The sequence below is a fragment of the Oncorhynchus nerka genome, linkage group LG23 (genome assembly GCF_034236695.1).
Source record: "Oncorhynchus nerka isolate Pitt River linkage group LG23, Oner_Uvic_2.0, whole genome shotgun sequence".
NCBI lineage: Eukaryota > Metazoa > Chordata > Actinopteri > Salmoniformes > Salmonidae > Oncorhynchus > Oncorhynchus nerka.
In genome coordinates, this window is record NC_088418.1 from 44,871,193 (window position 1) to 44,894,504 (window position 23,312).

General features: G+C 45.4%; 1 protein-coding gene across 1 annotated transcript in view; it reads right to left on the reverse strand.

The window, feature by feature from the left end:
• The window catches only part of LOC115106907 (SLIT-ROBO Rho GTPase-activating protein 1-like), a 32,469-nt gene extending 13,488 nt beyond the window's left edge, over positions 1-18,981 (reverse strand). Inside the window, 18 exon segments of the mRNA XM_029630110.2 lie at positions 117-251; positions 335-412; positions 569-629; positions 710-743; positions 859-886; positions 1,164-1,248; positions 1,345-1,542; positions 2,017-2,118; positions 2,254-2,475; positions 2,580-2,708; positions 2,839-3,030; positions 3,673-3,735; positions 5,038-5,145; positions 5,262-5,316; positions 5,428-5,623; positions 10,679-10,756; positions 10,853-10,950; positions 18,355-18,981. Coding sequence (XP_029485970.2) covers positions 117-251; positions 335-412; positions 569-629; positions 710-743; positions 859-886; positions 1,164-1,248; positions 1,345-1,542; positions 2,017-2,118; positions 2,254-2,475; positions 2,580-2,708; positions 2,839-3,030; positions 3,673-3,735; positions 5,038-5,145; positions 5,262-5,316; positions 5,428-5,623; positions 10,679-10,756; positions 10,853-10,874 — 1,786 coding nt within the window. The 5' untranslated portion in view covers positions 10,875-10,950; positions 18,355-18,981.
• Between the last annotated feature and the right edge of the window lie 4,331 nt (positions 18,982-23,312).

Below are 23,312 nucleotides of genomic sequence, written 5' to 3' on the forward strand. Positions count from 1 at the left end.
CACACACACACTAATTGCATACACACACAAAAAATAACCCCCCCTGTTAAAACAGTGACCCCTGTCCTCCTGTCCTGCCACCTCCCCACAGCATAGAGAAAGGAAATGCTACTCACGGACACAGGAAATTAGGTCGTTGAACCTTTCCTTGGGAAAGAGGGGGTTCTCCAGCCCCCGGAAGTAGAGCTTCAGTACACCGGCCACCGAGTTGATGTCATGGTTATTCTCCTCGTCAATCAGGGGGTCATTACCTTGACAACAGAGACGGACATGGTCAGTTTCCTCTCCCCTGACCTGGAAGCACAAGTATGATGACCTCACAATGACCTCTCACCTCTCTCAAATGAGTTCTTGATGTCATTGACCTCCACCTGTGACCCCGACACACGGAATATGCCCTGGTGCTGAAGACCTGACGGAGATTGGGAGGCGGTTATGAGAGTCTAGTCAGTACACATCAGAGGAACTTGAAAGGGCTTGATAGGTGTAAGCGGTGTGGATTTGGCCCCTAGCCCCTAAATAGGCTAAGTGGAGGATCCACCATGTTATTTTCAACAGTCGGACTCACCATGGAGGTTGATGTAACGGATGCAGCTCTCTACCAGCAGAGGAATGGCTTTAGTCGAGTCCTAAAAAACACATCCCCGGCAATTAAGCAACCAGCAGAGGCCAACCACACAACCAGCAGGAGGAAGAGTGGAAACATTACCTGGTGTTTGCTATGGGAGTTCTTTCGTCCACGGCTAGAAGGAGAGAAACAAGAGACGAGTGACTCAGTTTTGTTTTGCAGAGCTCAAAGACAAGACGTGAGACAATCTAAAAGATAGAAACAGAGCTTCAGTCAATGATGAGCTGTACCTGGTTGTCAGCGTGTCTGCTATATACCCTGGAGAGACGTGAAAGACAGGCAGACAGAGAGAGAGGAGTTTAATTGTCAAACTGGGAGGGCATTAGCACACAAGGCATATTTCTAAGCCGTAAAAGAGGCCGTGAGAGAGCGCCTCGTTCAACCATCCTGATATTGCGAGCTTACATTCTGTTTCATGACATGGATTCAAGTGAAACAAAACGAGAGCGCAGCGTTCAAGATGGTGGACCAGGCTAACAGAGACAAAGAGGGTCGACAGCGAGAAAGAATGAGAAAGCAAGAGAGTGTCTCTTACCGTCGGCCATGGCTTTCTTCAGTAGGTCGTGTTTGGCCTGTAGTTTGGAGATCAGATTACTGCCCTCCAGATACTCACGGAACTTCTGTGGACCACAGACAGAAGAACATGCAGCTTTCATTAACTGTACATCTACCTAACTGTCTATATCATCTAGCCTGTGTGTGTGTGTGTGTGTCACCGTAAAGTAGAAGAGCTCAGTCTCCTGTTGGTTGGCACGGCGCTTGGCGAGGCTGGGTTTGTTTAAGTAGCCGTCCGACACGCTGGACTTGACTGACTCTGAAGAGGGGCTGTGCGTGAAACTCTGGGAAACGTCATAGTCATCCAGCACTGTCATGTCCTGAAGGGTGGTGAGAGTGGCCCCCCATGTCTTCTTCACCTGGGTGTAGGGGAAATAGAGTTAGACCAAAGTAATCACTCACAGATTGTCTGTTCATGTATTTGTGGATATGAGGTTTGAGCGAGTGTTTACGCACATCTTAAATCTGTATGGTGCAGGTGGTGTTTATTTGTGTATGGTAATTACGGTGTGTGTGTGTGTGTGCTGAAACCTGCAGATGCAGCTCATTACTCCAGTCTCCAACACTTCTGTGCCCTTCAGGGTGAGACAACAGCTGCCCTCCCATTCCACAACAATCCATATACAATCTGCTCAACAGTAATCCACACTCCAAAAACACACTATACATAACCAAAAAAATATATAGCTTCAGGGCTATAGGTCTACATCTGTTACAAAATCAACCCAACCTTCCTCTCCTTCTTCCCACAGCATGTAGTCTGAGAATCAACCAAACTACAGCAAAGCACACTGGGAAACTGAAGTACATATGACTGTTTGTATGTGTCTCACCTCCTCGTTCTCGATCTTCAGGGTGGAGAGGCGTGACTGGAGCTGCTGCAGCCTAGATGTGAGCTCTGCCTGCACCTGTGGCTGGGCGGCTATCTGGGTCACCTGACAGGAAACAGGAACAACACACAGCATGACTGGGCGCTTACCTGGGGGGTTTGTGTGTCACTGGGTGTGCGTATGTCTGTGTGAGTGTATGTATATGTGTGCTTGTGTGTTTTTGCACTTTTGCGCACTCACCGGGTCCCCCATGTGGGGCTGGAAGCTGAAGCGTGGCGGGGGGCAGAAGGCGGTAGGGTAGAGGCCCAGCAGGCGCTGTCTGTCTCGGGCAGGATCCAGGCCCTCTACGGCCCCCTCCAGTACTTCCAACCCTGTCCGCCTGGAGGCCTCCAGACTCAGCTCTGCAGACAGGTAGGTCTTCAATGCACGACTCAGACTGGAGTGGTACCCCAGGTCACAACACTGAGGGAGGGAGAGAGATGGTAATGTGTCTTTCTTTCTCCAACACTTTTTTGCCAACACTGCTTTGGTAAAAGTGAAATCGGCTTGTTTGTGTGTGTGCTCACATCTATGATATCGGGCAGGTCGTGGATGTAGTATTTGAACACAGAGGAGTTGGTGGCCTCCATCGTCAGCAGGTACTCGTTCCTGGCCTTCAGAGACTTCAGCTTGTTCTCAGAGTACTTAGCTTTCCTCTGTAGCAAGAGCAGACAGACCAAGAGAGAAGGTGGGGAGAAAATAACAGTTTGAGACTTTTTAGAGACTCGTAAAAAAAATCTAAATGAATGCAGGAAAGGAGTGTGTGTCCGTCATGGGCCCCTGTACCTTCTCCCTCATCTTCTCCATCTTTCGGGCGGCGTTGCGTCTCTGGTGGCGTTCCTCTATACGCATGCCGAATAACGGCTCCACTCCCCCACCAGGCCCCACTTTGCCAACCCCCACCTGACGCTCGGCATCCCTCAGCTTGGTCTCCGCATTCAACGTCTCCCCATGGTACATGTGGTATGTCTTCATCACCTAGCAACCACAGCCCACAATGCATCAATCTGTCAACAAGTCTGCCCAGGCAAATCATCTGGGCCGTTTTCAGAAGGCACTAATGGTTGGAAACGTTTTGACATGGAAGGCAGAAAGAATGCCCCTCGTTGGATGTCATAAGGTGAATGCACCAATTTGTAAGTCGCTCTGGATAAGAGCGTCTGCTAAATGACTTAAATGTAAATGTAATGTTGGACAAGTTTGGGTAGGGTTTTCTCCTGTTTCGTGCCTCCTGAACGTGACCTTACTGCTCATAGCACAATCACCTATAGAAATGCACCTGATAAATGTTGTACGCCTCCCTTCCCCTGCGAGGTTAGGAACAGATCTGTCCCCTCTCTAAGTTCTTGTTAGCTCATGTGTTTCTTTATTTACACCAGCAGCTTTTAAGGCTGCCAAGCTTTCACTTAACTAAACGCTCCAATCAGCAACTTTTCTTTGCAGCATTTTGCTGAAATCACAAAAGCGACTCATTCCTCAAAAGTTCATGTCGCAATGTTTAAAATGAAGTGTGGCCGTTTTTTGATGTCTTGCTTAAGCACAGGACAAGTGACAGTAAAAAAAAAGCCCTTAAATGTTTAATGGAGACTGCGTGTGGCAGTTATAGAGGATGTCACTTACGGTGTAGAGTTCATTAAGGAGCTTCATCAAGTCCTCCTGCAGCTGAAAGGTGATCTCTTTGCTCTGAGAGTGGGGGGAGGAGGAGAGGGTAGATGAGAGAGGGGGAACGGAGGAAGAGATAGGGGAGAGATATTTCATCAACCCAGTGGAGAAGGGAGGAGAACTCTGTAGAGTTTAGAAACGCACACACAGGTCATCACTGCAAATGAGAAACGTTTCATAATCGGATAAATAAATACATCCATAAACGGATTAATCCATAAATAAAACATATGGTGACAGGAGCTGGGCTGTAGCTCCTGTGTGTGTGTGTGTGTGTGTGTGTGTGTGTGTGTGTGTGTGTGTGTGAGAGAGAGAGAGAGTCCTCATGTATTAAACAGCTCCTTCCAGTTTGGAAGTTTGAGTTATAGCATTCTGTACAGCATTAAGCCAAATGACTCTGAAATCCCAGAATGGATTAATCCCATTCCACTAGCCTTCTTACTGTGAGGCGGACCAGCTGAGCCTGTCACCATGGACACCAGGCTGTCAGAAACTCAGCGGTGTCATGGTCACCAGCCGGTGTCATACTGGGCACACTCACAGTGACTGACAAGTGTCATCTGTGTTCTAGAGCTTCATACAGGGGCGCAACTTTCACTAGGGTTGGGGACATGTCCCTCCCACATTCTGAAATTGCATTTTTGTCCCGCCCCCCCCAGTTTTATCATTGGAATGATATACAAAACGAGGCAACGATGTGCTTTAGGACCATGCGGACACATCCGAGCGGTCGGTTAGAGTGGAGTGTTTATCCAAAAAAATATACACAAAACATTATGTCCCCCCACTTCTAAAACCAAAGCTTCATAAGCAGTTATAACACAGTTACGAAGCTTATATGTCTAGGCGTACTTTATGTAACTACTAGCTATCAGGTCTCTCAGCACTTTAGCTCTCATTAATAAAACAGGAGCCACAGAGAGATTAATAATGAACATGATGAGTTGAACTCGGAAGGGGTTTGTGTGGGTGTGTGTGTTTAACGTGTTCTACAGTACTCGGGAGGCAGGCTTCTCTGAACATACACAGGGGAAAACACTCAAATACACAGAGGAAAATGTGGGCCGATTCTGTACTTTTGATTAAAGCCCATCAGGTTAACTCTGTGGCTCCTTTTATCGCTCCCTCTCAAACCAAGAGGCTTCTGGGAAAATACACGGGGAAATATGTTCCTTTACCTTTCCTTCGAACACGTGAACTCTTCTAGTCCTCTTCTTGCTCCCTCTCATACTAACAGACTTGTCATTACAGCTATAAAACCCTCTATTCCCTTGGGAAAGTCATCTGTGACACGTGCATGAGACGAGGCTGTGATTGGCTCACTCTTTTAAGCAGGCGGGCGGAGTCGTCGCTGATGTGCGTGAGACGGGTGATGACGTTGTTCAGGTAGAGGTCACTGAGGGTGGCGTGGTCCTTACTCTCCCTCCTCACCTGAAGAGAGAGAGATCAAGTGTTTACATTGCCTAAACACAGGCAACTATTTAATGAAGAGAACCAACATGTCAGCAAAATGTGCCTTCACACATTCAAACAAACACTTTCATTACCTGGTTCAGCAGCAGGTACCAGCAGTTAACTGGAGACAGCAAGTTCTGGTCCTTTCTGTAGGAGAGAGAAAGATCGCAGAGGTTGTACTCAAATCAACACAAACACATGCATTAAGCCACTGTTTATGCTTAAACACATACAGTATGCACACACACGTCTTCTTACTTGTACTGCTGGTGGTCCTTGGTGCTGCGTGTCTTGGCCATGAACCTCTCAGCTAGTTTCTCCAGGTTCCTGGAGTACTCGGTCTCGATCTCAGCCTTCTTCCTGAAGAAGTCCTGCAGGTCCTGCAGCAGCTGCACCCTCATCTCTGTCTGCTGTTCCAAACACCGCTGCTGTTCCACCAGCTGGGCTCGCACATCTACACACAGACACAGTGCATCTCTGATTATGAGTGTATACACACACATACGATTATAGAGAGACATACTGTAAACCAATCAGACATGTTTACACACGTGCCTGCATTGATATGGACACAGGTTACCTTAGCGTTCTTAGTGCCCAAGAACACTAAGATAGCCTGCCTAAATGACTACCGACCTGTAGCACTCACGCTTTGAAAAGGCTGGTCATGGCTCACATCAAACCCTAGACCCACTCCAATTTGCATATCGCACCAACAGATCCACAGATGATGCAATCTCTGTTGCACTCCACACTGCCCTTTCACACCTGGACAAAAGGAACACCTATGTGAGAATGCTATTCACTGACTACAGCTCAGCGTTCAACACCATACTGCCCTAAACACCTCCCTCTGCAACTGGATCCTGGACATCCTGACGGGCCGCTCCCAGGTGGTAAGGGTAGGTAACAACACATTCGCCATGCTGATAATCAACACGGGGGCCTCAGGGGTGCGTGCTCAGTCCCCTCCTGTACTCCCTTTTCACTCATGACTGCATGGCCAGGCACGACTCCAACACCATCATTAAGTTTGCTGATGACAACAGTGGTAGTCCTGATCACCGATAACAATGAGACAGCCTACAGGGAGGTGGTCAGAGAGCTGACCGTGTGGTGCAAGGACAACAAGCTCTCCCTCAATGTGATCAACACAAAGGAGAGGATTGTGGACTACAGGAAAAGGAGGACCGAGCAAGCCCCCATTCCCAACGGGGCTGCATCGGAGCAGGTTGAGAGCTTCAAGTTTCTTGGTTTCCACATCACCAACAAACTAACATTGTCCAAGCACACCAAGACAGTTGTGAAGAGGGCATGACAAAGCCTATTCCCCCTCAGGAGACTGAAAAGATTTGGCATGGGTCCTCAGATCCTCAAGGTTTTACAGCTGCACTATCGAGAGCACCCTGACTGGTTGCATCACTGACCGCTAGGCGCTACTGAGGTTAGTGCGTACGGCCCAGTACATCACTGGGGCAAAGCTTCTGCCAATCCGGATCTCTATACCAGGCGGTGTCAGAGGAAGGCCCTAAAAATGGTCAGACTCCAGCCACCCTAGTCATAAACTGTTCTCCCTGCTACTGCATGGCAAGCGGTACCAGAGCACCAAGTCTAGGTCCAAGAGGCTCCTAAATAGCTTCTACCCCCAAGACATAAGACTCCTAATCAAATGACTACCCAGAGTATTTGCATTGCCCCCCCTCCCCCTCCTCCCTCCGGAACGCTGCTGCTACTCTCTGTTATTATCTAAGCATAGTCACTTTAATAACTCTACCTACATGTACATATTACCTCAATTACGTCGACACCGGTACCCCCTGTATTTATCCCTGCTATTGTTATTTACTGCTGCTCTTTAATCATTTGTTATTCTTTTTTAGCTATTTTTTAACCGCATTGTTAAGGGCTTGTAAGTAAGCATTTCACTGTTGTATTCGGCGCATGTGACAAATACGATTTGATTTTAAATACATGCTGTTAGAGCCGATTTGGACATATTTGTATAAAAGACTGAACATACTGAGCTCCATGGACATTTGTGTAAATATATTAAATATTAATGTACATGATGAAATATTAGGTACGTACCTTTATGATTTATATTTACCTGATTGAGATAAATATAGTTTTTGCCCCCCCCTCTTGCCCATTCATTGTATTGTGGTAAGTGTGTTAGGATAAAGGCAGGAAGTTGGGCCTTCGGGGGGGACCTTGCTAGATGCGGGAGCGGTATAGTTTTTTGACCATACAGACATACATAGACAGGTCATATTATGTATTTTCCATATCAAGTAATCTATTTTAAGTTGATTGGAGAATCATTTCTTTGTTAGATATAAGAAGAATAAACCGTTTTGTTGCACCATATCCCTGGATGTCGTTGAATGTTTGGCTGTTTGGAAACCTTGAGTGTGGACTGTATGCGTACCAAACAACCCCGCTTCAGGCTTCAGGCTTAACAACCCCGCTTCAGGCTTCAGGTTTAACAACCCCGCTTCAGGATTAATATCTGAAGGAAATCTCCGGTTCGGACACACGCTGGATATTGTTTTATTTGTAATTGCATTCGGACCATAAGGACAGCTCGCTTGGAAGGACTTGAACTCCTAGAATTCGCCAGCCGTGAGTAACCACTGCGAATGAATGAGCTGCCCTGTTCAATGCTATCGTTTGATCATGCATATTATGGAAGCGCAAATGTGCTTAGAATTGGAATGTTTGATAAACTTGGGAATGGAATTCAAAACACAGCGCTGTGAAAACAATTAAGTAGTTTAAGTTTGGGAAACACTTGAGATCCTATGCACAATGTAGCCTAATCATATGTCTAATATTTGGCCTAACGTGGAATTGCAATGCATCAACGCAACGAATGCAGCTTAAGGATCTAAAGATACTGTGTGTTTAAACTTCATTAAAAGGGACAACACTTATAATGGGATGAAATGTTTAAAACGCATCTGAAATGCCGAACTTGCACATGTTCAATTCAAAATGGGTAAATTTGCTGAAATTGGAGGATTGTGTTTTAAAGCATTAAAGGAAGTCTAAAGGGGCATTACGTTTAACAATCAAAAACCAACAACTGTGTCATTGTAAATTGAGTGAACTAAAAGTGAATGATGGAGGATGAAATCCCAAATAAGACTCCACTGGAGAGGGCAGAGGAGCATCTAAATTCACTCTATGCAGCCCGGGAAAGGCAAACTTGGAGTGTGTACACGCAAAATGAATGAAATAAAAGCCCTTGTTGATGGAGGAAACATTGAAACTGTGAATGAGGGTCTTGAAGCATTTGATGCTGTTCTCAATGACTAAGAATGCTCATGAATCTGTGCTAGAGCTGGTCACAGAGGAGGAACAGGAGAGCATGAACTATTATCAACCAAGAATGAGAACTTATGAACATTTCCTGAAAGAGGTGGAAATATGGAAAAAAGCTGAAGTTGAGCCACAAACGCTCAATGTGTCAAAAACATCAAGTAAAACAAAGTATTCTAAGACTGCTTCCTCAGTGTCCTCTGCACACCTAAAAGCTGAGGCAGAACGAGCAGCTCTACTAGCTCGCCAAGCATCATTACGGGACAAGCATGCATTGGAACTGGAGAAAGCTCAACTGGAACAACAGAAAACTCAACTGAATGTTAGGATGGAAAAAATGGCACTGGAAACAGACATAGCAGCATATAATGCCAAACTGAAGGTCCTGGAGAGTGTTGAGTCAACTTCTCAATCCCATGCTGTGGCAGCCCATTTTCTAAGCCAAGAAGATGGAATGAACTCTTATTTTGAGAACCAGGAACCGGAGGTCTATGAGGAACCTGAACCATCACCTGTTGAGTTTGCTGCATTAGGAGCAGCTCCAAAGACCCCATTTACAAAGGGTTTTACAACAACTGACCACAAAGCCATCAAAACCTATTCAGAAAACAGTCATAAACCACACACTTCAGCAGCCAACATCAAGGTCTAACAATCAACACAGAATCAACACTGAGGGTATCAGCCATAATACCAGCCATGATAACCTCTCTACTGTCATGCAAAGGTGGAATGAAATATCTGACCTCCTTGTACTACAGCACAAACAGGCCACACTCCCTGTTAGGGAGACACCTATGTTTGACGGGGATCCTCTAAACTTTAGGCCATTTATGCGTGCATTTGAGCATGCTATAGAAGATAAGACAAGCAGTCACCAGGATAGGCTCGATTACCTGGAACAGTACACCTCTGGTCAGCCCAAGGATCTGGTCCGTAGTTGTCTGCATATGGAAGCCAGAAGAGGCTATGCAGAGGCTAAGAGGTTGTTAAAGGAACACTTTGGCAATGAAATCAAAGTCACCACTGCTTACATGGAAAAAGCTTGGAACTGGACAAACATCAAACCGGATGATGGAAAGGGACTGGGTGGCTATGCACTCTTAGAGGTTGCTGTAACGCTATGCAAGATCTACAGAACATGGAAGAGCTTAATCTTCCCTCCAACATAAAAGTTGATAATGTCAAAACTTCCCTACAAACTAAGGGGAAAATGGAGGTCTACGGCATGTGATATTTTAGAGTGAAGCCACCGGAGGACCCAGTTCAGTGACCTTGTCACGTTCATGGAAAAATAGGCCAAAATACTGCAGGATCCGTTGCACGGAGATATTCAAGATCCCCTGACCAACAAAACGTTTTTTTTAAAAACCTAAACAGAAGCTGACAGCAGTTCAAGTCCAAGAGTAGGGGAAGCAGCTTTGCCACTGCAGTAGCTGTAGTGGCAGATTGTGACCCTGAAAAACCTCGAAAAGAACAAATATTCAAAGTCAAGAAACCAGGCACCTACCCATCTGATGCTCCCAGTGTCTCATGTGTATTTTGCGCTGGTGAGCATTTCTTGGACGACTGCCAACAGGTGAAGGCACAGCCACACGAAGCCAAGGTGGAGTTTCTGAGATCAAAAGGCCTTTGTTTTGGCTGTTTGATGAGAGGACACTTAAGCAAAGAATGTAAAAGAAGGATGACCTGTCAGAGCTGTCAAAGAAAGCACCCCACTATCCTGCACATTGAAGGAAGAGAGAGATTTAGACCTCTGAAGACAGATACGGATGGTATAGCAGTAAAGCGGGAGGAGACTGTCAGCAGTGCTCTTGTTTCACTGGAAGCTGGTGAAGATACCGGGGCCGGTACAGATTGTGCACTTGCAATTGTGCCAGTTCAAGTAAAGATGGCAAATGGAAGCAACTCTGCGTTAACCTATGCATTTCTCGATTCTGGTAGCTCAGCAACATTTTGTACGGAGAGACTCATGAGGCAGTTGCAAGCTAAAGGCAGTGAGACTGAAATTCTGCTACACACAATGGGGCAGGAGAGTCCTACCAAGAGCTGTGAGATATCTGGATTAGAGGTTGGCAATGTGGAAGGCGACACATTTCTTGCATTACCAAAGGTCTACACCCAAAATAAGATCCCAGTGACAAGAGAGAATATTCCCACTCAGAAAGATCTCAAAAGGTGGCCATACCTGAGAGGTTCAGTTGAAGGAAATTGATGCCGACGTCGAACTCCTGATAGGCGTAAATGCTCCAAAGGCAATGGAACCCTGGAAAACCATAAATAGTCAATAGTCAAGGCAACAGTGAAATGCAGTGAAAACCCTCTTTGGATGGGTGATGAACAGTCCTCTTAACAGTTGTACCATGGCAGAAGAATCTGGGCATCCTACGGTGATGGCCAATCGTATCTCACTGGCCAACCTGGGGGTTCTTCTTGTAAATCACTACAACCATGACTTCCCTGAGAGAGAGTATGAAGAGAAAAGTGAGATGTCAGCTGAGGATCGTAGATTTATGGAGATCGTATTAAGCTCCATAACCCTCAAAGACCATCACTACTACTTACCGTTGCCCTTTCGCAACAAAGATGTAGTCCTGCCAAACAATCATGACATGGCAAAGCAGTGGGCTCTAAATATTATCAGGAATTTCAAGAAGGACAAAGGTTACGCTGCAGAGTACAAAGGCTTCATGGAAAGATGATAACAAAAGGTTACGCCGAGAAGGTACCACAAGAACAGCTCCTCAGAGAGAAAGGCAAGGTATGGTACATACCACACCATGGCGTTCACCATAAGCGCAAAGGAACGATACGAGTGGTGTTTGACTGTTCATCATCCTATAAAGGTACATCTCTTAACAGTGAACTCCTTCAAGGCCCTGACCTGGCAAACACGCTTATAGGAGTCTTGCTAAGATTTCGGCAAGAGCACATTGCCATGATGGCAGACATTGAAGGAATGTTTCATCAAGTACGCGTCCATGAAGATTACTTAGACTTCCTGCGATTCCTATGGTGGCCGGACGGTGATACTAACAAAAGATTGGAGGAGTAAAGAATGACGGTACATCTTTTCGGGGGCTATATCCTCTCCAAGTTGTGCAAACTTTGCACTGCGAAAGAAGACAACTGTGAGAGGTACGATGAAGAGGTGATTCAAACAGTCAAGTCCAACTTCTATGTTGATGACTGCCTCAAGTCAGTGGCCACAGAAGAACAAGCCATAGCTTTCACAAAAAACATCAGGGGTGTGTGCTCTCAGGGTGGGTTCAAATTGACCAAGTGGGTCAGCAACAGCCGCACTCTGCTGGCTTCTATCCCCAATGAACACAAAGCCAAGCAGATAAAAGAATTGGACCTGGACAGAGAAAAGCTGCCTGTTGAAAGAGCACTTGGAATCTGATGGAACATTGAAAGTGATGCGTTTACCTTCTGAGTCACTGTCAAGAACAGACCCCTGTATTCTCTCAACTGTCAGCTCTATTTATGATCCATTAGGTTTCCTCGCCCCATTTGTATTAAAGGCAAAGCAAATTCTTCAAGTGCTCTGCAAGCTAGTGGATGGGACGAAGTCATCCCTGAAGAACACTATTTCATGGAAGAGATGGCTCTCAGAGACCAGCTCTCCAGATTCCCGATACAGGTGTATGATGCCTGAGACCTTTGGTCAAGTCAAGACCACACAGCTGCATCACTTCGGTGATGCAAGTGAACAAGGTTATGGCACGGCAAGCTACCTTAGGTTCACAAACGGTATGGAAAAGGTTGACATTGCATTCATACTGGGGAAATCAAGGGTGACTCCACTCAAGCAGATGACGATCCCCAGACTGGAACTTGCTGCAGTGCGAGTGGACAGGATGTTAAGGTTGGAGCTCCAGATTGAACTTGAGAAGTCAACTTTCTGGACAGACAGCCAGTCTGTGCTAAAATACATCCGCAATGATACCAAGAGATTCCATACCTTTGTGGCTAATAGGGTTGCTATGATCCGTGACCTATCGAAAGCAAAACAGTGGAGGTATTTGAACACCAAACACAACCCAGCCAATGATGCCTCAAGAGGATTACATGTTGAAAATTTCCTGAACTCAAAGATATGGTGCAAAGGACCAGAATTCTTGGAGAAACCAGAAACTCAATGGCCGAAAGTCCCCGAGGAGCTTGGCTCCATCCCTCCGGATGATCCAGAGATGAGAAAAGACGTAATCGTAAACAGTACAAGTGTGGAAGAAAAGAGTCCAACCAGCAAACTGATTGAAGACTATTCAACATGGAACAGCTTGAAGAAAGCAGTTCCCATCATGCTGAAACAGAGACGTCTTCTACAGTTAAGCTAGAAAAGGAAAATTCTCTCTCAAACTGATCCAAGATTAAATCAGAGTCTGACAAACTCACTGTTGGAACAAATTGACAAGTTCAAACTGACGTTTGGAAAAGAAAGTCTGTCTGGATGACCTAGATGAAGCAGAAAAGGTCATTCGATTTGAGCAACGACAGCACTTTAAACAAGAAATTACACTAGTTGTGAAAGGAAAACAATGTGCCAAGAGAAGCGGCTCAATCTGTAAGCTTGATCCAATTGTTGACAATGGCATTCTGAGAGTAGGAGGAAAGTTAAGCAAAGCTGCTATGCCTACAGAACTAAAGAATCCTATTATCCTGCCCAAAGACTCCTACATCTCCAGACGGATCTTACTAAACATCCATGAGCAGGTTGGCCACTCTGGGAGAGGACACATGCTTTCTAGACTTCGCCAGCGATATTGGATACCCTGTGCCAACTCCTTAGCAAGGAAGATCCTTAAGAGCTGTGTCTTCTGCAGGCGGATGCAAGCTAGAGCTGGAGAACAGAAGATGGCCGACCTTCCACAAGATCCGGTGTCACCTGATTTGCCGTCTTTCACCCATGTGGGCATAGATTACTTCGGCCCCATAGAGGTGAAGCGAGGCCACGTTCATGTGAAGCGGTATGTGTGATCTTTACTTGCCTTGTGAGTCGAGCTGTCCATCTAGAAGTTGCTAGTTATCTGGATATTTGTTCCTGCATCAATGCCCTGCGCAGGTTCATCTGTCAAAGGGGCCCAGTAACAAGTATCAGAACAGGCAATTGCACCAACTTTGTTGGAACACACAGAGAGCTAGGAGAAGCTCTGAAAGAGCTGGATCACAAGATTCAAAATGAATCACTGAAGGAAGGAGTGACATGGTCATTCAACCCTCCCTCTGGAGCCCACCATGGGGGGGTATGGGAGAGGTTGATCCGACTGTGAAAAAGATCCTCTATTCAGTCCTTAAAGAGCAAGTACTGGATGATGAGGCTTTGTAGACAGCCTTGTGTGAAGTTGAGGCGATTATGAACGACAGACCAATCACTACTGTAACAAATGACCCTAATGATCTAGAACCCCTGGCTCCGAACCATCTGCTTCATCTGAAAGCAAAGCCAGTCCTGCCACCAGGACTATTCCAGACAAGAGAACTATACTCACAAAGGAGATGGAAGCAAGTACAATATATCACTGACCTCTTCTGGAAGAGATGGATCAGGGAGTATCTTCCACTTATGCAGGAGCGGAACAAGTGGAACAAATTGAAGAGAAACTTCAGTCCTGGTGACCTTGTGGTCATCGTCGATGACACCGCCCCAAGGAACTCTTGGCTAATGGGGCGTGTGGTGGAGGAGTTGCCAGGGGCCAAAGGTCTTGTCCGGAGTGTCATGGTTAAGACTAAGACCAATATCTTACAGAGACCTATCAATAAACTCTGTCTGCTCCTTGAGGCGACTGAGTGACACACACACAGTGCTCCATCTTAGAATCCAACTGTTTGGAAACCTTGAGTGTGGACTGTATGCGTACCAAACAACCCCGCTTCAGGCTTGGGCAGTGGCTATGGTAAAGAGGAAAGGAAGCCACTACACATGCACACACCCTAAACCAGAGCTCTACAGACAAACACAATCATTCAGTTACACAGACACCTCTAGTAATACACACTCACTAACATATGCAGACGTAACACCTTTCCAGACTACTGGCCCATATACTAATGAATTGTATTCGTGTAGTGTTTTTCACTAGGTTTCAAAGCCCTTTACAGATGATGGGAACACCTCTCTCCATCACCCACTAATGTGAAGCTAGGCACCCACCTGGGTGATGCACATGGCAGCCATTTTGCGTTAGAACACATGACCACTAGATATCCACTATCACAGTGGGGGACGTGCATGCGTGTACAAACACACACACACGAGAGAGCATGCATGACTGGAAATCAGATTCTTCAGGCTAAAGGCCATGATATTATTCTATTGGAATCTTTATGAAGCGTATCTGTGCATATGTATGTGTGTGTGTCAATGTCGATGCGGCAGATCTGAGCTCCGTCTTCACCTCCTTCGTCACATGGTTCACACAGTGTGTGGTTGCCAAGACAACAGGTAGTGGAGTGGAGAGGGTCCCCTGGAGATTGGTGTGTCTGCGTGGGCATGTGTGTGTGTGAGAGAGGCCGTGTGAAAGGGAGAGACAGAGGTAAGGAGAGAGAAATATATAATGTGTGTATGTGTGAGAGAGAGAGGAGAAGGGGGGGGGGGGGTGGGAGAGTTATCATTGTGTATTCTCTGCCAGTCCTCTCTTCTCCTTCCTGTGTCAGATAGATCCCTCGCTCTGAAACAGCACAACCACTGAAGTGTGCACTGCCATGCTGACTGTGGGATTGGTGTGTGGGTTTAATGTGTGCTTGTTCTTTAATGTTATTGTGGCCAAAGGATGCGGTCCAAGATGACTCCTTAGAGACAGACGTGCTGAGAGAGAGATGGAGGGCGGGAGAGAGGGATTAAGAAAAGACGGGAGAAATGGAGGGGTAGACACAGGGGAGGGAGTGAGACAGCGGGCCTGAGGAGTGAGTGAGATACACAACTTCTGTTGGACATTGTAGAAATCTTCCACAATGATTTTGCTCTTGTTTGTTGTCTAAGATTAGTGGAGGGTGTCTTTGGTATGAATGTATGATTGTGAATAAGACAACTCTGCACAAGCCAGTAACAATTAATTTCACCAATCTGACACTAGATTACCTTTCATGGCTTAGACACCTGGAGAGAGTGGGTGGGTGTGTGTGTGTGTGATGTCACAGCTGAACAGGAAGAGGAATCTCATCCTGGCCCGTTTCCATGACAACCAGGTCCAAGGACACAAGGGCAGAACACCGCTGGATGATCATAAAGGGACACACACACACACAGAAGTGTTGGCATTGGCCACCAAATGATTCTTCCTTCAGTCTCACAACCACACACTGTTGTGAGTGCTCTCTCTCTCTCCTTATTTGCTTCCGCCCTCTCTTCCCTCCTCCCCCTTCGTTCTCTCCCTCCTTCTCTCCCAGGCATGTAGATGTGGGGTCAGTAATTGTACACACATGCAGACACAGGCAAAAGCAGAGCTCACTTTCACAGGGCCCCCCTCCCCTCCTCCTTCACTCTTCTCTCCCACTCTACTTCCATTCCTCTCTCCCCACTCTCTCTTTCCCTCTTTTGCATTTATCATTCAGGCTTATATGATCCAAGCCATCACTTGATGTTATCAAACATTTAAAAAATCTCCCATATCTTTGCACACAGAGACAGCCAGACATTAGCATGGTGGAATACATAGCAGAGGTCTGAATACCTGGGTATACCTGGGCTTCAGATCAACCCTCTCACTGATAACGTGACACTCAACACTCTCACTGTGACATCATCACGTTAATAGAACTGCCCCCTCATAAACACAGCTGCTCCCGACCAATCACAGCCCGGGGAGGGAAGGCAGACTGCAAAGCCACATAGCGACAATTCAGATACATACAGGTACCTCCGCTAAGATGGGAGAGAGCAGCAGCAAAGCGGCACTGTATCTTTAAGTGGTCATTGTAATGCAGGGCATCCCCAAGTGTTTTGGCCAGCTGCCAGACTGGGGATGGGCGCGCGCACACACACGCTCTCCGGTGCTCTCCATTAAATCTAATCACTCAAAGTCACTGTGTCGATGTCGATTCAGTGTGTGTGTGCCCAGGGAAGAGCCTGTGCATTCAGAGTTCCTCAGTGACAGAAAGAGCACCGTAGGAGGGAGAGAAAGAGATGAGAATTTCAGCAATGTGTGCGTGGCTGAGCTGAGGATGTATTCATGACCTTTCCTGATCAGAATGCATAAACACACACACACACACACACACACACACACACGTCATTTCAGTCCAAACTCTCCAACAGCGTCTCCATTTCCTCCTTTCTCTTTGATATCAACCTGCAGGGGACATCAGGCATTTTCACAATGTGGAGCTCTTTCCTGTGAAAAGTGAAAGCCATTTCCTTTTCTGAGATAAGTGATCACGTGGGCATGAAGGCACTGCAGGTGATAAAGTGAGAATGTTTTATGTGCTCTGTGGTGCTGTGAGTGAGAGCGATTGAGAGAGGAAGAGTTCATCCCACACAGCCCTTGCAACATGCCCATGTAATTATGATGGGTGTAGAGCCATGTTCAGTTTTGTGGCCTGGCTACCATCTTGGTTGGAATGTCCTACTGTTCTGTGTGCAGTCCTCAGTATAATAATAATACATTACATTTGAATAGCGCTTTTCATAGAATCAAAAAACAAACAAGCAATATATCATGACAGGTCAATCAATAGAGGTTGACAGCTGCATCCTACGGAGATGGTGAAGGTCAGTTCATGGGTGAATGAAGAGAGCTGGTCACGGGGTGGTAGACGATGGTGATGGAGTCTGCGGATGATCTTGTAGAGGACAAGTCTTATAGCCACTGCACTTCTCCTCTTCCACTCTGTGTAACACAGTGTAGGATGGTGATGCCTCGGCAGCCCTGGGCGCCAGAACGCTCACCACACAAAGTAGTCAGCTAGGTCACCCGTGATACAAGTCTGTGTCCAACGTCCATCCGGAAGACGTGACATTTAACAGAATCGGTCTCACGTGGAACACCTGCACAGTCAGTCAGTGCACTCCCCAGGTGTCCCCCTCATCTCATACTGTTCCACAGGGCATCATGGTGGGGAGGGGGGGGCAGTTCCATAGTTACAGCACTGTCACTGTCACAGTAACCACATCAAGCCTCTCTCCGAGGACATCAGTGGGGTTGACGACGATGAAACCTATGCCGTGTCCCACTCCCACCATATGCAGAGTGCAGTGCTCATTATATACAGTTCGTCACGCACACACACACACACACACACACACACACCGGGGGAGCCTGCTGCAGTCACAACCTCTGAGGTAAACCAACAGTGAAACAGAACCAACACAGACAGAGAGAGACAGAGCTCCCAGCTATGGCAAATACCCACCTACTACTCCACTCTATACCCACCTACTACTCCACTCTATACCCACCTACTACTCCACTCTATACCCACCTACTACTCCACTCTATACCCACCTACTACTCCACTCTATACCCACCTACTACTCCACTCTATACCCACTGACTGTAATGTAGCCTACTACTGTCAAACACCCACACTTCCACATGGCTGAGAATGATCAAGGGCTCTGCAGATTCCGCTCCTCCCCTCTCCTCTCCCCCTCAGGCACCTTGCAGCACTCAGGATGAACCCAGAAATACTGACGTCTCATACTGAGGTGTCATCCCCACTACACATCCATTCTCCAAACAAGCCGTGTGTGAGGCAGTAGAATCAGACATAACATATGCAGGTGTAGTGTGTGTGTTTATATATATATGAATGTGCCTAAGAGAGAGGGGTGTGTATGAGGGGTGTATATGTGTGCGTGCATATCACTGTGTGCAGGTTCGCGTGCGTGTGACGCCTTACTAATAAAACAAATAAAAAGCATACCTTTCACCTGGCTTTCATACTCTGCAATTATCTCTTTGTCCTTCTTGCTCCTGACCAGGTTCGACATGTCGGCGCACTAAGGATGGTCAATCAGATAACGGTCCAAACCTTGATTATTCCGCTCCACCGCGCGTCTACGATGCCCGAGGCGCTCCCCAAACCACAGGTTACATACTAGGGAATAGATCCACTCACTGCCGCAACAACAGAATGTATGATTCCTCCCCAAGGGATGGCGGATAAAACGCTCAATCATCCAGAATCACCCTCTCCATAGAGCCACCAGTGACTGCCTGAGCCATGCTAAGTTTGGGTTCTCTGTGAGCTGTCAACTGGGAAGCAGGTAGAAACAATTTCCCATTAGCGAGCTCAAAGAGCGCGGGAGAGGCAGCGGCAGTAGCCTACACACACTGGGCTGCGGTAAGAGAGGGGTGCACGCCCACTAGGTTTTCCAGCGGAGCACACCCTGGTCTCTCGTTCGCCGGAGTTTCTCCTGTACAAGTCTCTCCCGGGGTGTTTGCGTGAGTACTATGAACAATATGTGTCTATGATCTAACACTGTAGTAACCTTTCACACAAACTATGGGCTACGCTACTCCGCTCCAGCATGCTACTCAATGCCATGGGAAAGGGTGGGACTCGGGGGCGGGTACCCAGATATGATTGACAGTAAGGCCTACCGTAACCACTTATGCCTTGTTCACATTGGCAGTTTGAAGTGACTCAAATCTTATTTTATTTATTCGAATCTGTTCCTTTTCCTGCAGTCTGAACAGCCAAAAAGCACACGGAATCAGATATTTAAAATAACCTTTTGTAGGTGGTTTGAAATCAGATACAAATCTTCCTTGGCCATGTGACTTGTTTCAAATGGTTAAATCTGAATTATTTCCGCTCAAGTTGTTTTTAGACTGTTATTTGGCATATCTAGCTACTCTGTTGACAGTTAGACAAGAACATGTGGTAGCTAACTAGCTTCTTTATTGTTTACAAACAAAACAGTGAATGTGCTAAAGCCAAACAGCTACTTAGCTAGCTAGTTGACTGCTGTGGCTAACCAAAAATGACTCGTTCTTGAAAGTTGGCTCATCTTCTCCTTTAAGGCTTTCACTGTGATTTTGCGAGCACCTCCACCAATCAGCCTACACCACTGTGCACACACCCGTTGTGACAACTAGCATTGCCGAGTCAGCAAATGACCGCTGTTTGAACACGCATCCGATGTGGTCACTTGTACATTTCTGTTTGGACAGTCGGTTTTCCAAGGCATGCATTGTGGACAAGGCTTTATAGTGCTTCGTGGCTCGGTCATAATAAAGGGCGTCGGATAGGACCCGTGTCCAATTAGGATTTATGACTAATAGGTCATTTATTAAAATCCTAATTAGGTCATTTGTGAGATTCATTCAGAGGGGGTTTGTGTCAGCAGTGCAACACAGGTGCGTGCCTGCAGGTAGCCTAAAATAACTTACTTTCCACTGTAGAGGAGCCACATTTCAACTCTTTGAGTTAAGTGCTAACAGAGAAAAACTGGATATAGTTGAAAGGGGCTTTAGGGGCTTGTATGAAACAGAGAATGAGAAGCCATAATAGCTGCGTTTACACAGGCAGCCCAATTCTGATCTTTTGCCCAATTATTGGCAAAATATCTGATTGGTAAAAATACCAATTAGTGGCAAAAGATCACATTTGGGCTGTGTGTAAATGCAGCAAATGTTGATTTTTTAATTCTTATTCTGAGGACACTGTATTGGATTTCACTCTAGCCAAGCATTAATTAGAAAGGCAACCAACTAACTGAAATCTACCAAGAATTATCCTATGGAAAATTGTCATAAATATAGTTAGTTATATCTGGAGTACCTAAAATAGGCCTAGTTGGACATTTATAACCAAGTGGGAAGGTGGTATTTACCAGTTGTGAAGTCGTAAATACCAGTTGGATGAGTTCACGTGCTTTTAACTCGATGAGAAATGTAGATTGTTTCAATTCATCCCTGCCTACATGTACAGTGCCTTCAGAAAGTATTGACCTAGGAACATACCCTCTGTATTTTCCTAGCCCTCGACTTCTTCCACTTTGTTGTGTTACACTGGCCTAAACACAATACCCCATAATGTCAGTGGAATAATAGTTTTTAGACATTTTGACAAATTAATTAAAAATGAAAAGCTGAAATGTCTTGAGTCAAAAGGTATTCAACCCCGTTGTCATGGCAAGCCTAAATAAGTTGAAGAGTAAACATCTGCTTAACAAATCACATAAGTTGCATGGACTCACTATGTGTGCAATAATAGTGATCACCTTTTGAATGACTACCTTATCTCTGTACCTAACACAAACAATTATCTGTAAGGTCCCTCAGATGAGCAGTGAATTTCAAACACAGATTCAACCACAAAGACCAGGTAGGTTTTCCAATGTCTCACAAAGAAGGGACCCTATTGGTAGATGGGTAAAAAAAAGCAGACATTGAATATCCCTTTGAGCATGGCGAAGTTATTAATTACACTTTCGATGGTGTGTCAATACACCCAGTCACTATAAAGATGCAGGTGTTCTTCCTAACCTAGAGAGGAAGGACTTTAAAACAGTTTAATGGCTGTGATATGAGAAAACTGAGGATGGATCAACAACATTGTAGTTACTCCACAATAGCAAACTAAATGACAGAAAAGAAGGAAGCCTGAACAGAATAAAAAATAGTCCAAAACATTCATCCTGTTTGCAATAAGGCACAAAAGTAAAACTGAAAAAAATGTGGCAAAGAAATTAACTTCATGTCCTGAATACAAAGAGTTAAGTTTGGGGAAATTAGAGAATTACCCTGAAAAACTCACAGCTGTAACCACTGCCAAAGGTGACTCTAACGTGTATTGACTCAGGGGTGTGAATACTTACATACTTTTGAATTCAGGCTGTCACACAACATGTGGAATAAGTCCAGGGGTATGAATATTTTGAAGGCACTGTGCATATCTACCACAAATATCATAACCCTGCACATTGATATGGTGCTGGTACTCCCTGTATATACTGTAGATTCATTCTTGTGTATTATATTCCTCATCTTTTTATTTTCTTATTTTGAACTTTGCATGGTTGGGAAAGAGCTCATACGTAAGCATTTCACGGTAAAGTCTACACCTGTTGCATTCGCCGCATGTTACAAATAAAATTGGATTTTGATTTGATTGGCTAATGGCAACAAGCTGTGTCAACCATAAACTAAAAGTACAGCTATCATGCTTGTAAACAAATTATAGTGTTCAAAAACCATATTAAACCAAGATTGCTTTTTATAAATAATGTTTTGTTGCATTTAACTGCCAAAAATGCTGTTATCGAGGTAATTGCTTAGGTCATAGGTCAGCATGTGGATTTTTCCCGGTCCTATGTGGTAAATACAACCTTCCCACACCTACTCATTCAAGGGTTTTTCTTTATTTTTTACTATTTTCGACATGTAGAATAATAGTGAAGACATTACAACTATGAAATAACACATATGGAATCATGTAGTAACCAAAAAAGTGTTAAACAAATCCAAATATATTTTAGATTTGAGATTCTTCAAAGTTGCCACCCTTTGCCTTGATGACAGCTTTGCACACTCTTGGCATCCTCTCAACCAGCTTCATGAGGTAGTTACCTGGAATGCATTTCAATGAACAGATGTGCCTTAATAAAAGTGAATTTGTGGAATGTCTTTCCATCAAATCAAACTTTGTTTGCCACATGCGCCTGAATACAACAAGTGTAGACTTTACTGTGAAATGCCTACTTACAAGCCCTTAACCAACTGTGCAGTTCAAGAAGAAGAAAATATTTACCAAGGAGGTTAAAATAAAAAGTAATAATAAAAAGTAATACAATAAGAATAACAATAACGAGGCTATATACAGAGGGCACCGGTACTGAGTCAGTGTGCAGGGGTACCGGCTAGTTGAGGTCACCTGTACATGGGGGGTCAATGTAAATTGTCGGGTGGCGATTTTTATGAATTGTTCAGCAGTCTAATGGCTTGGGGGTAGAAGCTGTTGAGTAGCCTTTTGGTCCTTTTGGTTCTTAATGTGTTTGAGACAATCAGCTGTTGTGACAAGGTAGTGGTGGTATACAGAAGATAGCCCTATTTGTTAAATACCAAGTCCATATATGGCAAGAACAGCTCAAATAAGCAAAGAGAAATGACAGTCTATCATCACTTTGCGACATGAAGGTCAGTCAATCCGGAAATTTTCAAAAACCTTCAAGAAGTGCAGTCGAAAAAACCATCAAGCGCTGTGATGAAACTGGCTCTCGTGAGGACCACCACAGGAAAGGAAGACCCGGAGTTTCATCTGCTGCAGAGGATAAGTTCATTAGAGTTACCAGCCTGAGAAATTGCAGCCAAAATAAATGCTTCAGAGTTCAAGTAACAGACACATCTCAACATCAACTGTTTAGAGGAGACTGCATGAATCAGGCCTTCATGTTCAAATTGCTGCAAAGAAACCACTACTAAAGGACACCAATAAGAAGAAGAGACTTGCTTGGGCCAAGAAACACGAGCAATGGACATTAGACTGGTGGAAATCTGTCCTTTGGTCGGATGACTCCAAATTTGAGATTTTTTATTCCAACTGCCGTCTCTTTGTGAGCCGCAAAATAGGTGAACGAATGATCTCCGCATGTGTGGTTCCCACCGTGAAGCTTTGAAGAGGAGGTGTGGGAGTGCTTTGCTGGTGACACTGTCTGTGATTTATTCGAGGCACACTTAACCAGCATATCTACCACAGCCTTCTGCAGCGATACACCATCCCATCTGGTTTGCGCTAAGTGGGACTATCATTTGTTTTTCAACAGGACAATGACCCAACACACCTCCAGGCTGTGTAAGGGCTATTTGACCAAGGAGAGTGAAGGAGTGCTGCATCAGATGACTTGGCCTCCACAATCACCCAACCTCAACCCAATT